Below are 15992 nucleotides of genomic sequence, written 5' to 3' on the forward strand. Positions count from 1 at the left end.
GTAAATACTTTCTCTAGTCTAGCAGGTGCATGTCTGCATATCTGTGTGTGTGTGTGTGTGTGTATAAAGGATGCATGTTTCTTGGTATGCAGCCAGGCATCAGGTTGATGCAAAGCAGGAAGCAGAGGTCCACAGCCCTTGCTTTGCAGTTCCTGTTCTCTGCAGGGTATCGCCTTCTCAGCGTAGCTGTCTAGAGCCACAGAGCCAACACCCAGGGCCAATCACGCATACAAACACACACATTTTCACTCTCACACTAACACAGAGCACTGCTTTCTACATACTCAAAAACAAAAGCATTTGAATGAATAAAATGTGCACTAAAAGCACTCCAACATGGATGAGTTATGCCATAGTTATTTAACTTTTTAGAGAAATTAACCTACGAATGGTTTCTTGTAGTTGACTGCATATTAAGATCAGGAAAGCTCAGGAAATAATTTTAACAGTAAAATAATTACATACTTATGCTAAGTGTTAATTTCACTGCTTTGTAGTACTGCTTTAATATGGAGAGCCTAAAGTAGCCTATATACTGAACTGCTGTACATGAATAGCCAATAATAGCCATCATGACTCTCTCTCTCTGCTCTCATCAACTGATCAATCAGTCTGTCAGTGAATATGATGGAGGGCAGGAAATGAAGAGACTGCGGGAGGGAGAAACAGCGAGAGCAGCCCAGAGCCAGCAGAGCATCGGGAGTCCTGCAGCAGAGGGTGATGGGAGATTTCTACACTCTGGGGGCAGGAGAAGTGTCTTGATTCCATAAACAAGGTGCACAATTGGTCAATAGGTGTCGTCACTCAGCAGGAACAGCCAGTCGCCATGGCAGCGCCACTGGGGCTGTTTATAATCAGGCTTCCGGGAACCAAAAATATCACTGCATGGGAGCCTTTGTACATAATCCACTCAAGACTCATTGTCTTTCATGGTGCTCATTCTGTGGTTTTAGAATACCATTTGCATGTTTTGGGTTAGGGATTAATTTTTATCAAATTATATAATTTGATTAAAGACTCACCTGTTTGTGAGGGCCTCTCAGGATGTGAGCTCTAGCCCCCTCACACGCAGTCCTCATGGCCTCCAGAGACGGCGTCCCCAATAGATCTGTGATCAAGTCCAGCTGTTATACAATGAGAAAAGAATGAGCATATGAGTTTGAATTAATAAAGAGAGGCATTCTTTTTTTTTTGTTGAAAAAAATTTCTTTTCTCCCCAATTTGGAATGCCCTATTCCCAATGCGCTCTAATCCTCGTGGTGGCGTAGTGACTCGCCTCAATCCGGGTGGTGGAGGACGAATCTGAGTCGCCTCTGCGTCTGATACCATCAATCCGCGCATCTTATCACGTGGCTTGTTGAGCGCGTTACCGTGGAGACGTATCACGTGTGGAGGCCCACGCAATTCTCCGTGGCATCCACGCACAACTCACCACGTGCCCCACCGAGAGTGAGAACCACATTATAGCGACCACGAGGAGGTTACCCCATGTGACTCTACCCTCCCTAGCAACCGGGCCAATTTGGTGGCTTAGGAGACTTGGCTGGAGTCACTCAGCATGCCCTGGATTCGAACTCACGACTCCAGGGGTGGTAGCCAGGCCCATAAAGAGAAGCATTCTTAAACACACAAGCAGAAACAAGCTCTCTATGTAAATACTGTACATGTACATGCTCATACATTTTATCCACTGTAAGATACATATGTGTGACGAGGAGGAGAGCGTGGCCGGGCCGTGATTCACCTAATCAGCCTGGAGGGGGATAAAGACGAGCCTGGGGCGCCAGTTCGAGAGAGAGACAGACACACACGCAGCCCCTGTGTGTGCGTCTATGTATTTTATGTTATGTTCAGTTCTTTTATGTCATTAAAGTTATGTTGACTGTTCTGCCAGTTCCCGCCTCCTCCTTGCCCATCTTGAACTCATTACACTGGTACTGAAACCTGGGAAGCAGGAGGGATGCACTGTCGTGGAGTCCTCGCCGCTGCCGTCCACCAGGGGACAGAGGAACCGCTGCCATCTACCAGGAAGGGGAGGAGCCGTTATTGTCCACCAGGGGTCGGAGGACACACTACCGTCCGCCAGGGGAGGAGCGACTGTCGTCCGCCAGGGGGAGGAGGAGTGGCTGAGGACCAGTCGACAGCGTGTCCGGGGCCGGCGAGAACATCTCTCTCTCCTCTCGCTGCTTTCTTCTCTCTCTCTCTATTCCCCCACCCCATCTTGTTCCCACTCCCAGGCACGTGTGGGAGACCATCCTGACGTGCCAATGCTCCCTCCTTAGAAATTGGGGGGGGTCACAGCCCAGAGAATTCCCTGGCCTGAGTTTGGCGACGGGGGTATGTGACGAGCAGGGCAGGGCTAAGCAGCGTATGGGCAGAGCAAGGCCGGGAAGATAAGTGGTGAATGAGTTCAACCTGTGGGCCACAACGGTCTCACATTCCAGTGAGGGGTGGTGGGAGTATTTAAGGGAAGCAGACAGCGGCAGACGGGGAGAGAGAGATTCTTGAAGCTGTGTGTTTGTTGATGTGTTAGTGTGAAGCAGTGTGTTATTGTGTGCGACTGAAAAGTGCAACAATAAATGTCTACGTGTTTTGTCAAGCCAGTTCCCGCCTCCTCCTTGCCCATCGTATGAATTGTTACAATCTGTTTTTTTTTTTTTTCTTTTTTATTTCTGCGCCACATGCAACACCAAATCAAACAGCAAAATAATTAATGTTTTGAAACAGGTTTCCTGAACACTGTCCCATGTCTTCCATTGTCGGAAAAATTATAGTTCAACCTACCTAAAATTTACACTTTCTCGTAACATATATGGAAATTTAAAGGGACAGTTCACCCAAAAATGAAAATTGTGTCATCATTTAGTCGTCCAAATGCTTTTTCAAAATTCTTCCATGGAACACAAAAGGAGATGTGAGGTAGAATGAAAGTCTCAGTCACCATTCACTTTCATTGTATTGAAAAAGATGCAATGAAACTGATGTGTGACTGAGACGAAGGGTATTTACACTTGATCTCTTCATGTGTTTTTGCTGATTGGATTTGCTGTCCGATCATGAAAAGACCAGGTGTACATGCCCTCCATGATGGATTTGAGACGGATATACGTAAATCCGGAAACCACCTCCGGATGTTTCCATTCGAAACTCGGTAAAGTATAAATGCATCTGGCTGTTCAAGCCACATATGTAAACTTTACTTCGCCCAAACAGAGCTATGTCAGCATAGGGAAAATGGGAAATATAACAGCTATTACGGAGTATTTGCATAGGGCTCGTTTCGCACAATACATAACAAATTAAGAGAAGGATGCACGTTGTGAGAGAAACAGAACATTTTCTTCATTTATTTGATGCAGATCGGAAAAAAAAGAAAGAAAATTAAACCCTGACAATGAGTGCAGCTGATGCGCATGATGGATCTTACCTACAAGAAGCCCAGAGGGCAAAAATACACAGCACACGCACAAACACAAATACCCGCACGTGCGGGGCAAAGTCACTAGGAATCAAATAATAAATCACATCTTTTAAATTCGCTGCCTGGCATTTGCATAATCACAGAAGTGAACTCCGTTTTATTTGCATATAGAGCGAGCATTGAAAAATCGGATTTATATCTGTTTGGCGGAGACTTTGATGTGGCCAAGTGTAAATGGAATGTGCTAATTCAATCAGATAGCAATGCGATCAGTAAAAACGTATGAAGTGGCCAAGTGTAAATACCCCTTAACATTCTGCCTAACATCTCGTTTTGTGTATCACAGAGAACAGAAAGTCATATACAGTAGGTTTGGAATAACATGAGTGTAAGTAAATGATGCCAATGATGACCTTTTTGAGAGAACTGTCTCTTTTAACCAACAATATTGATGTTGAAAGAAAAAACATTCATGGACATACCCAATTAACACTGAAGTAAATACAAAATATATAAAAATTCCCTTTTTACAGTATGTATATAATGCACCAAACACTATAATGATACTAAAAACAAGTTGCTAGATCTCAAAGGACATAGCATTCACAAATACGCAAATAATTATATGGGTGAGTTTGTACACACACGAAAAGTCTTTGTTTTGGTCAAAAAATACAGATTTAAAAAACCCAAAACATGGAAACATAGAAACATGTTCCTGATCTGTACATAAACAAACTGGAGCAGAACCACGTTCAAGTAAATCAAATTCTTTACTGGAGAGAATTTAATGAGCCTTAAAGAGAATGTTGATGTGCGTTCTGTGTACATTCAGTGCTGTGTGGACAGGAACTGCACGCACGCTTGCACACACACACACACACACACACACACACACACACACACACACACACACACAGAGAGAGCGAGAGAGAGAGAGAGAGAGAGAGAGAAAGAGAGAGAAAGAGAGAGATAGAGAAGAACAGCCAGTTCCATAGCCTCTGATTCATTGCAGGGGCAATATTAGTAGAAAATATGGCTTATAATTTTCTATATGAAATACATAAAACTAAAAACATAGAAAAATATGCTCTATCCACACATCCACCCCATCAATCTATGCATCTGCTATATTGGCCATTGAAAAACCCATAGTGGTCGACCACTAGTATGAACAACTCTCATTTATACATCAAGCCGAATAACAGTGACTCTTTTATAGGTGATATTGGCCTTCCAAATTTCCCCAGCATTTGATGAGTGTTGGACGGTGCACACTGCGCATAATTACTGTGGCTGAATGTATAATGTTATTGCATCATATGTCATGTTTATGAGATTCTGGAAATGTATGGACAAAGCAATACCAGAGGCCTCTCTGCATATGTGAATGCTAAAGCTAGTACTGCTCGCTGCAAACACAGAGCCATGGAGGACATGTAGGGCTTTGGGTCAAGTATATACTAGAGCTTCAGTACAACAGAGCCTTGAGCTGTCCCTCTCTCTCTCTCTCTCTCTCTCTCTCTCTCTCTCTCTCACATTAGCATGGCTATGCAACATTTGCCAACAATGTTGTACAGTAGATCACAAGACTTGAAACTTTTCTTGTAATATTCTAAATTAATTAATTTCATCTGATTCTGCTGTTGTGGAGATGTTAGACAGAATGTTAAGCACTGCCACCAATAACTTTCATTACATCTTTTTTTTTTCTTCATACAATAAAAGTGAATTGTGACTGAGGCTAATATTCAACCAAACATCTCCTTTTGTGTTCCACAGAAAAAAGAAAGTAATATGGTAAATGATAACACAATTTTCATTTTTGGGTGAACTGAACTACCCCTTTAAGTTACACACGTAAAACATAATCCTGGATCAACATTGTTTGTTAATCAACCAATCAAGATCCCTTAATCCTGACCTTTAAATTACCCCTTGAAATCACAGGACACTGAGTGGTTGATAAAAATGTTGTTCCAAGAACAACAAACAATGTTGATGTAGGAACATGTTGTACTTTTGTAAATCACATTAAGCACTGTGTAACTATCTAGTGTTGTGCATCAGCGCATGTGAATACCTGTTGGATGGGACTCTGTGCCTGGAAGAGGATGCGTCGGCCAAGCAGCTCGGCAAAGATGCAGCCCACAGACCAGATGTCGATGGCATTGGAATAATGCCTGCTCCCCATCAGGATCTCTGGCGCTCTGTAGTACTGCGTCACCACCTCCTGGGTCATGTGACGCGACTCGTCCAGCTCCTCCACTCTCGCCAAGCCAAAGTCACAAATCTGTGCAGAATGAAAATGGTTTAATTTGAGAACCATTTTGCAAACATTAGGCAATACAACGAAAATTAATGTATGTGGAAAGATGCATTTACATTTTAGCAGATAAAAAATTAAGCGCTGTAAACACAAAGCCCAATTTCTAATGAACTTGAGTTGAAAGTGCTCCTGGGAAATGAATAACTGAAACATATCCCTGATATTCGCTCCTCCCTCTTTTAGAAGGACGGAGACACTAAAAGACACATTATGCATTACTAACAATTTATCCACATAGCTCCACCCAGTTCATCCCAACGGCTTAACTTTACGCTCCCCTTAAAGACAAATTAAAATCCTGCAAGTATAGCCAAAACATACACCTCTATGAAAGGACTTGTGTCTTCTGTTCTATCCTGGCTTGAAAATAAAAAAATAAAAATCAATTTGGAAAGAGTGACAGGCAGTTTGAGAGTTGAGGGTAGCAAATTAGCACAGGATAACAATAGTCTACTGAATATGAACAGCTCCAGTATTTTAGAAAGACATCACTCACCATAATTATGAGCCGGAGAATTACACCTTAACAAGATAGAGAGCCAGCAAACTAAACAAAAGAATGAAAATTCAGCTCTATATGCAAAAACCTCACAATTAGGGATGGGTAAGGATGGCTGGCTAGTCAACAAAATGTCAAACAGCCGACTTAGTCTATTAGTGAAGCCGACTAGTAAGATTATCTAGATTTTCTTAAAGAGATTTCACCCACTAATGAAAATTCTGAAATCAGTTATTAACCGTAATGATGTCCCAATGCCTGGTGACAGTCTCAATCACAATTCACTTCTATTTCATCTTTATTCCACACAATGAACGTGAACAGTGACTGAGGCTGTCATTCTGCCTAACATCTCCTTTTATGTTCTGCATAAGAAAGAAAGTCAAAAAGATTTGGAACAACACGATGGTGAGTAAAGGACGACAGAATTGTACATTTTTAAAGTGAACCATCTATTTAATTAGGGCAAAAGCTTGTTTGATTGCAGGGCAAGACCATAAGATAAGGCTTGCCACGTCAGAGCTAAAATGAAACATTCCTCTTTTTCAGAAAATGGGGATTAAGGACTAAATGAAGCTGTGCATGCTAAACCACTCCTTCTCTGCGGCCCAAAAGCACAATCTATTCCCGCTTGGCCCTAAAGCACATTTCTCTTTCTGCCTGGGAAAGTCAGCACATACATGCACACAGAATTTCTCTCTTTCCCAATATCTCCCATATCTCTCATGCTTTTTCTATTGCAGCTAAGCTCTCTCTCACGCTCTCTCTCTCTGGGATCCAAAATGAGGATTCATGTCAGTAACTGAGCAGAAGAATCAATCCCAAGTGGGCCCTGACCTCCTGGAGCCACAGATTGTGTATGTGTGTCGGTACGAGTATAAGCTGGAGCTGTAGACCTGGCCTGGCGGCCTTGCCCCTTTGAAGAAAGAAATTAGTTATAAAGCTTGAAAACAAAAACAAAATTCATGGCCCACAGGCTGGACACATTTTGTTAAAATAGCAGGGTTGGGGGGGCCTGGGTAGCTCAGCAAGTATTGAAACTGACTACCACCCCTGGAGTCGCGAGTTCGAATCCAGGGTATGCCCGGTTGCTAGGGAGGGAAGAGTCACATGGGGTAACGTCCTCGTGGTCGCGATTAGTGGTTCTCGCTCTCAGTGGGGCACGTGGTAAGTTGTGCGTGGATCGCGGAGAGTAGCATGAGCCTCCACATGCTGGGAGTCTCCGCGGTGTCATGCACACGTGATCAGCCACGTGATAAGAAGCGTTGATTGTCTCAGAAGCGGAGGCAACTGGGACTTGTCCTCCGCCACCCAGATTGAGGTGAGTAACCGTGCCACAACGAGGACCTACTAAGTAGTGAGAATTGCGCATTCCAAATTGGGGAGAAAAGGGGATAAAAAAATAAAATAAAATAAAATAAAAATAGCAGGGCTAGACAAAGACAAAAAAGCCAGTATAAAAGAGTTTAAAGACTACTAAACAAACAAACAAATAAATAAATACAATAATCTTCAAGTGCAGTGTTACGTTTTACTTGAACTAAAACCATTTTAAACAAAACATTATTATTATTACTATTATTACTAATAATAATCTTATTAATAATTAATGAGTAAAAATAATAATACAGTTTTATGACCTCATATTAATTAAGAGACTACATCCCATATTTGCACTTAAATTCATTTGTCAGACCACAGGACTATTTAAGTAAACTACAAAAAGGCTAAAAGTGATTAAAATGGTGGGAAACTTTAAAGAAATGGTCACCAGTTACAGTATAACACTTAAAATATTCACCTAAAATATAAATATACATTTTACCCTAAAATTTGGATGTATAATAAAAAAATAAAAATGTTTAATGGGTATATTTTTTATCACATTACACTATAATAATTAAAAAAAAAGTTGTTGGTTTGGATATTTTATGCATATATTGCTATTTGTCATATGAATAATATGAGTGAAAGTAAATCTATAAACACAGCATCTAGCTAAGCTAAATAAAAAGTGAAGACTTTGAACATAACACCGAAAATAACAAACATCAAAATATTGACTATTGCTTTACTAACCTTAAGTACACAGTTGCTGTTGACCAATAGGTTGCCAGGTTTAATGTCTCTGTGTAAAATACCAGCTGAGTGTAGATACTTCAATCCTGTGAACACAACATATACACATCAGCCACTGAATTGAAGACATTTTCCAAACACAAAACTGTATTGATCTGAATCACTTCTGATTAGTTTGAAATCTAATCCAGTATACACACATAAACAAATTTGTTTTACACTCTAGGATGTAATGGAGCTTTGTGTCACTTTTAAACTCTGAAGTGTTATGTGTTTACTGTTTGCTACACACATTAGGAAGACGGCTATTAATGTCAAACCATAACAAAACAAGTACACGGTGTGTAACCACATTTTCTTTGAGAACTGAATAGAAAAGAAAAATACTGCCATGATTAAAGGAATAAGAGGTGGAGAGATGTGCGTGTGGGTTTACTTGTCTATACAGTGGGGACAAAATTGTACTTAGAAGTTAGCTAAATATGTCAAAAAATCCCTTTGGTGACATCCAGGTACATCCTTAGTTGGGAAAACAATTCATAATAAAGTAAAAAGCAAACCTTTTAAGGGTAGAATTTGTATAATCTGTAGTAACAGTAATAGGCTTTTTATAAAAAAGCAATATTTGAATAGTTATGTCCTAATTATAGACAAATATGTGTATGCATCAGGTTTTGCCTACATTCCCTGCAGAATAAAAAAGCCAAAACCAGCCTAAACTGGTTGGCTAGTCTGAGGGACCAGCTTAAACCAGCTACGACCAGCTTAAAACCAGTTAAGACTAGCCAACATGCTCAGGGACCATTGAGGGAAAACAGCTTAATAAAAATCATAACACTAAATAATGTATTGAAAAGGCTTGTGTGAGTGTTAAGTTTAGGGGATAGAAAATATCATTAGCTCAATAGACTGTAAAAACAATAGTAGTCAATGGAAAGTCCCCACCATGATAGAAAAACAAATGTGTGTGTGTCAATGAGATTTTGGCAGAGAAATACTGACACTGTCAGAAAGATTAAGTTAGTACAATGTGTGTGAGTGTCTGACCTCTGAGGATGTGGTAAAGATAGATTTTGAAATTAAGGGCAGAGGGAGAAGTCTGTCCATGAGTGTGTGTGTGTGTGTTAGTATCTCACCTCGGAGGATCTGGTAGAGAAAGACTTTGACATGGTCAGAGCTCAGGGGCTGTGGAGACACGATGATCTTATGGAGGTCACTCTGCATCAGCTCTGTCACCACATAACTGCAGTGAGTGTGTGTCAAGGGAAACGTTCATGCCACGAATACCAGCAGGAAGTTCACAGACATGCTACACAACAGCAACAGTCCAAATAAGGGGCAGTATTAGCACTTAACTAGAAACAGCGCCGTTGGAGAGGTCACAGGGAAGTGGAGAGGGTGAACGCTGAAGAGGACCAGCGTTTGTCTAAAGTGGCACTCCAAAACTAGAGCACAATGAAGTCTAGAGTATAACTTTTATTCATTATTCGTTTATCACTAATTTTACAGATGTAAAATATGATGATATCCTGCCCAAAATGTTTTTTATGGGATTTATTTTTTACTCATTTTGTTACAATCACACTAGAGCTGTTTTATAGACTTTTGTTACAGATTTGGACAGTAATTAAAGCTAGTAAAGTAAATGTGGCAGTGCTGCTAACTTAAACACAAGTTACTACATAAGAACAGCATTAGCAACTTTAATTTGAAAAGATTATGGTGCGTTCATGTCATGTCGGAATTACTGTAATTGTAAAAAGCATTCACGTCATCATAGAACTCGTCATTAAAAGTTGTAAGCTCGGAATTCTATAAAAGCTCTGACTTGACAGTCGTGTGATGTCAGGTAAAAAATAAAATAATAAAAATTAAAAAAAAAACATTATGGCAACAGTTGTACTTAGTGAACACATATTTCTGCTTGATATGCCATTTTATTATGCCATTGATGCCCGGAGCATTTTTGTTCTTAACCTCCTGAGACACTTTATTGTTTACTATGTTTCCAGGAGAGTTGGTTATTCATGTTTTTGAGATGTTACAGACATTAAAGCTGATTTTCTGTAAAGCTGAATAAATAATTCTTATTCAAAGTAATGGCCAGCATCATTCAATCACTGCCAACCATGTTAAAATAAAATTTAGTATTATGAAATGACCCACAGATGAGTTAAAGTTGAAAGCTTTTTAAAATAGCAAACATGTATTTTCAACTTTTGAGGGAATAAATGTCCCAAAATCCACATATGTGGACGTCAAGTCTATCTGCACGCTGATGCGCGAAAAATGAATAACTGTTTTAAGCGGCATATCAAACGAAACTAGACACACTACTCTTTACACCCAAACAGGTTTCAATGAAAAAACTATAAGAGGTTTCTTACCAGAGGCACTTCTGTTGGCTCTGGGCCCGTAGAAGCGCTTCACGGAAATCGATGCCATGCTGTTGTGTCACGTGAATCGGTGCGCCAGACGTTTAACCCTTAAATGACAATCTAGAGTGGTGTGAAAAGTATTCATTCAGATTAAATAAATTTTAATTTTGTGTTGCAGATGGCGAAGCCAAAAACAATGTCCACACATGTGGAGACGGGATCGCACAAGGTTTAACATTTTGCAAGAACTTATAGAATTCATAAATTAATGTAGTGATAAACATTTTGCTGTTATCAACAACAAAGCTGTTTTGTCGTTATACAGTAAGTGTTGCCATAGAAACGAATAGGTCTGAGGATGTGAACAGCTTGGAGTAGAATTTACGAGTTCCCAACTCTCCCAATTATAGTAATTCTGTCAAGACGTGAACGCACCAATAATTCACCCAAAAATGAAAATTCTGTCACAATTGATTCACCCTTGTGTCGTTCCAAACTCATTTACAGTAATGCTCTTTCTTATTCTTGTGCATGTTCATGCTAGAATCTGCATTGTTTTTAGCACTTAACAATGCAGGTTCTCTGAACTTTGAATGAGCTTCTCTCAAAACACACGAGCACGCAACGGACATAAAGATTTGCACTGATAAATTACTTAACCAGTTAAAACTTTCTAAAACTCAAGAAATGACTACAATAAGTTTCGGAATGCCACCCAAGAAATAGCTTCAATGTAGTTAGCAACTTTTTGCTAGTAACTTGTAGTGTAGCTAGCTTCTGTACTTTTTCAAAAACACTGCTTGACTGTAGTTTTGAGTAGCTTATAGCTCATCAAACAACAGTTTGGTTTCAACAAAACCAAAACCTTAAAATCTACAGCTAACAATGCTTTTGGCTGCATTATCATGCATGACATCAGTAATTGTTATTGTATACTCGAAATGACAATAAAAAGAGTCTTTATTTAAGTAGTAGAGGACTAGATCCTGGCACCTGCTGTTTGTTTACTGCACCCATGGAAGTGCAGGTTTGGGAGGTTTCAAAGAAACAGGGTGTGATAATGTAGACATTACTTAGTGAAGAATGAAGATGATGAAGACATGCATGGAAAGTGTTACAACACTCATCAAGAGAGCTGAATCCTAGAGGGAATGTAATCCAATCAGCACAACTACTATCACCATAATTCACTTCATTACAATGTGACCATCAGGCTGAATGAATGATGATGTGTCTGGCTCTAAGGACATAAGCACATATTTGATGCTAATGGCTATTCAGTTGTGACATCAATTTATAGGCCAAACCAGAAAGCTAATTCTTAATAGGTTTTTAGAACAGCAGTTTTCGATTTGTAAGTAAAATAAGGTCTGTGGTTACAACTGGAAAAGGCTTTGATATTTTGTTCTACAACATTTATACACAGTCATAACACAAATTTTGAAGCAGTAGTGTTTTTTTTTTTAACCATAGTTGCTAACATGTTGCTACATATACACTGCATTAACAACTTGCATTTCAAAAAATAAATAAAACAGCTTCAAAATTCATGTTTGAGGTATGACATATGAGGTGGGTGTTTATAAAGTAAAAAAAGTATCTTTAAGTTATGTTAGCCACAGTAATTATTTCATACATAAACTGGACATTTTTACAAAAACTTTCATTTTTGAAGCATGAATTTTAATCGTATCCAAAACTCTTTTTTTTTTTTTTTTTTTTACCTATAAAGGTGGATTCTGATGCCGCTGTAAAAAAAAATTACAAAAATGCTAAAAATGTTTTACAAAAAACAGTGGCTTGTTTTATCACATTGAAAACTTTTTTTTTTTCACTTCAAAAACATTTATTTTGAATTAAAGTTGCTAATGCAATTCTTATGAAACATCTTCAGCTTCAAAATGCTGAGGTCTGATGTATGAGGTAGGTGTAATTTATGATGTCGAAAAAGCATGGAAGTCTCTTCAAGTAAAGTTAGCCACAGTCCTTGTTTCAGTCATACATCAGAAATTTTTACATAAATGTGACCTTTTTATCTTATCAAAAACATGATTTTGAAGCCTGTGTTTTTAAAAATGATAATTGTTAATGCAGCTTTTACATTGCGTCTTTGTTTTAAAATCACAACAGCTACTTTTATCGAAATGTGATTTTTTTTCTTCACATCAAAAACTAAGTTGCTAATGCAGACCTTATGTAGTATCTTGTATTTTTTTTTTTTTTTAAAACACAGCAAATTAATTTACATTTATTTATTTGGCAGACACTTTTATCCAAAATGACTTACAAAAGAATAATAATACAGCATAAGAGATTCATCTAAAAGGAGACAGCAGTACGAAAAGTGTTACAAAGTTTAAATTGCTTCAGAAAAATACTATCAAAGACAGATTGTAACAAAGTGTAACAAGAATAATATTTTTTATTTTTTTTTAATGAGTGTATGGTCAAGTGCTCATGGAACAGAAATGTCTTTAGCCATTTTCTGAAGACAGAGAGATAATCTGCTTCACGGATGGATTTGGGAATGTCATTCCACCACCGTAATACAGTGAAGCTGGAAGTCTGGGAAAGTGATTTGGTGCATCTATGTGTTGGTACAACAAGACGCCACTCATTAGCCGAACGCAGGCTTCTGGTGGGAATATAGCTCTGCAGGAATGATTGTAGGTAAGCTGGAGCAGATCCAGTGACTGTTCTGTTTGCTAGCATCAGAGCATTCAACTTGACACCAGCAGCAACTGTTCACATTGTTGATAAAAATTGTTTTTTTGAATTTTGATGTGAAAAAACAAGCCGAAGTGTAAAAAAATTATGCTACATAAGGGCTATCCATTCAAAAATTAATAAATAAAATATTATAAAAAATTTTACTAATTAAAAAAAAAAAAAAAAAAAAAAAACAGCAGCTTCAAAAAACACATTTGCATAAAAATGGAGGGAAATAAGGACCGCTAACTTTACTTGAGACTTTTCTTTTTTAAAATTATTTTTTCCCCCAAAACATAAATTACACACACCTCATTTGTCGTACTTCAAAACTGAATTTTGAAGCCACTGTTAAGTTGCTAAAACAGTTCTCATGCAGCATCTATTTTTTTTTTAAATACAGCATTAAGTTGTTAATACAGTTCTCATGTAGCATCTTGTTTGTTTGATTTTTTTTTATAAAAATACAGCAACTTCAAAATTCACATTTTAGGTATGACTGTGTGTAATTTATTTTGTATAACAAAATATTAAAGTCAAATAATTGTATCCACAGACATTATTTTACTCATTAATCAAAAACCACCATTCTAAAAACCTATTGGAAATTCCAGCGGGAACTCATGGCTTGAAATTGCTAATTCTGAAAACTAGAAACTGAAACTAAAGGCCACTATTACAATTTGCCAGCTAAAATACACACACACACACACACACACACACACACACACACACACACACACACACACACACACACACACACACACACACACACACACACATACACACACATACACACACATACACACACACACACACACACACACACACACACACACACACACATACACACACATACACACACACACACACACACACATGTTGGTGTGGCTATCCTTATGACTCTTCAAAGACATAATGAGTTTTACACTGTACGAACTATAGATTCTATCCCCTAACCCTAACCCTAAATCTAACCCTCACAAAAAAACGTTCTGCATTTTTACATAAAAAAAAAAAAAAAAAAAAAATATTAGTTTAAAATAAAAATGTAGTATGTTTTTTAAGCGATTTGAATTATGGGGACACTAGAAATGTCCCCATAAACCACCATTATAGCATAATACCCTTGTAATTACCAGTTTGTAACCTAAAAAAATGTCCTCGTAAACCACCCAAACCTGCCCCCCCCACACACACACACACACACACACTTGCACACACATTAGCTGCTCTTTGACACTCGGTCCAGCTCATAAACACAAACCGGGGAACTGTCACTTTCGAACAACTAGATTTGACGATTTGACCTTTGTGAAGAAGAACATTATGTTGTAAAATCTTCACCTGGTGACCGAATTATGACTCATTCATGTTCTAAAGAACAAACAAGGAGCAATTATCTGCTCCAGCACTACCAGTCTGTCAAAACAAACACCAACTTTAGCAATCAACACATACGAGCGGAGACTCAACAGTCAAAACGTCTCCTGTCAGTAAATACGAGCGAGAGAGAACACGTGGGAGGACTTCCTGGCAAGACAAATTGCCTGTGATCTTCCATTTATAAACACAAATAGAACTTGCTCTCTGACACTCGGTCCATTCAAGCGTTGGCAGTCACTGGCAGGGAGAGGTACATAGGATGGTATACAAGGTTACAAGAACGGTACAGACCACAAAAGTGGAAACGCTAATTTTCTACTTTGAAGCACTTTGGAGAGTTTCATACATCTCATTAGACCAGACAGACCCGACAATATAAACAGCGTTGACGAGGAAAAGTGTGTACCATTACTGTAGTAAATTAAATTGTAGTAACAGGTATGATTTGACAGAGATGTTATAGATTCATATTAAAACTATAAAAGGGGAGGGAGAAGCCTACTTAGTTTTATAATAACAAAGGCAGTTTTAATTATAGATTTATGGGGGGGAGTTAAACAAAAGGTTATAGTTTGTTTTATAGAAACCATAGTGACATTGACCAATTCAATAATGATGAGCTATGCATGCTCAAACCTGTGGTAATAAAAAAATAATAATAATAATAATTTAAAAATAAAAGAGAGAAAAATCAAGGGCTTTAAAGCCTGGACCTCTTTGAATTATGGGCCAAGCATTCAGTTTTTCACCTGTATAAAATCTGTTCTATTTTAATGCTACCGTAGGGTGAAAATGATGGTTTTGTTTGCCTTCAGATATTCCAAGAGATGACTTAACCCTAGAACACATCTGTAATTTTAAAACATTTGGATGAAAAAAGACCCAGGTGAAATCTAGACATTTATATATATATATATATATATATATATATATATATATATATATATATATATATATATAAATATACATATATATATATATATATATATATATATATATATATATATATATATATATATATATATACTTAGTTTTATATATAAGTATATATATATATATATATATATATATATATATATATATATATACTACTATATATATATTTAAGACATTTTATCTCTAGTCCATTGTACTTATATGTACAGTATGTGTTTGTGTGGGTAGAGTTGTTTAGACAGTTTCATATTTTAC

The 15992-nt window shown here is 38.0% G+C and overlaps 1 protein-coding gene across 1 annotated transcript in view; it reads right to left on the reverse strand.

Moving 5' to 3' along the window:
* LOC127429765 (serine/threonine-protein kinase NLK) overlaps positions 1-15992 on the reverse strand; it is a 104324-nt gene that overhangs the window by 19036 nt on the left and 69296 nt on the right. Inside the window, exons 4-7 of the mRNA XM_051678920.1 lie at positions 9465-9571; positions 8329-8414; positions 5505-5714; positions 1023-1124 (exon numbers count right to left, since the gene is read on the reverse strand). Of these exons, the coding sequence (XP_051534880.1) occupies positions 1023-1124; positions 5505-5714; positions 8329-8414; positions 9465-9571 (505 nt within the window). The remainder of the gene's footprint in view (positions 1-1022; positions 1125-5504; positions 5715-8328; positions 8415-9464; positions 9572-15992) is intronic.

The sequence above is a fragment of the Myxocyprinus asiaticus genome, chromosome 39 (assembly GCF_019703515.2).
Source record: "Myxocyprinus asiaticus isolate MX2 ecotype Aquarium Trade chromosome 39, UBuf_Myxa_2, whole genome shotgun sequence".
NCBI lineage: Eukaryota > Metazoa > Chordata > Actinopteri > Cypriniformes > Catostomidae > Myxocyprinus > Myxocyprinus asiaticus.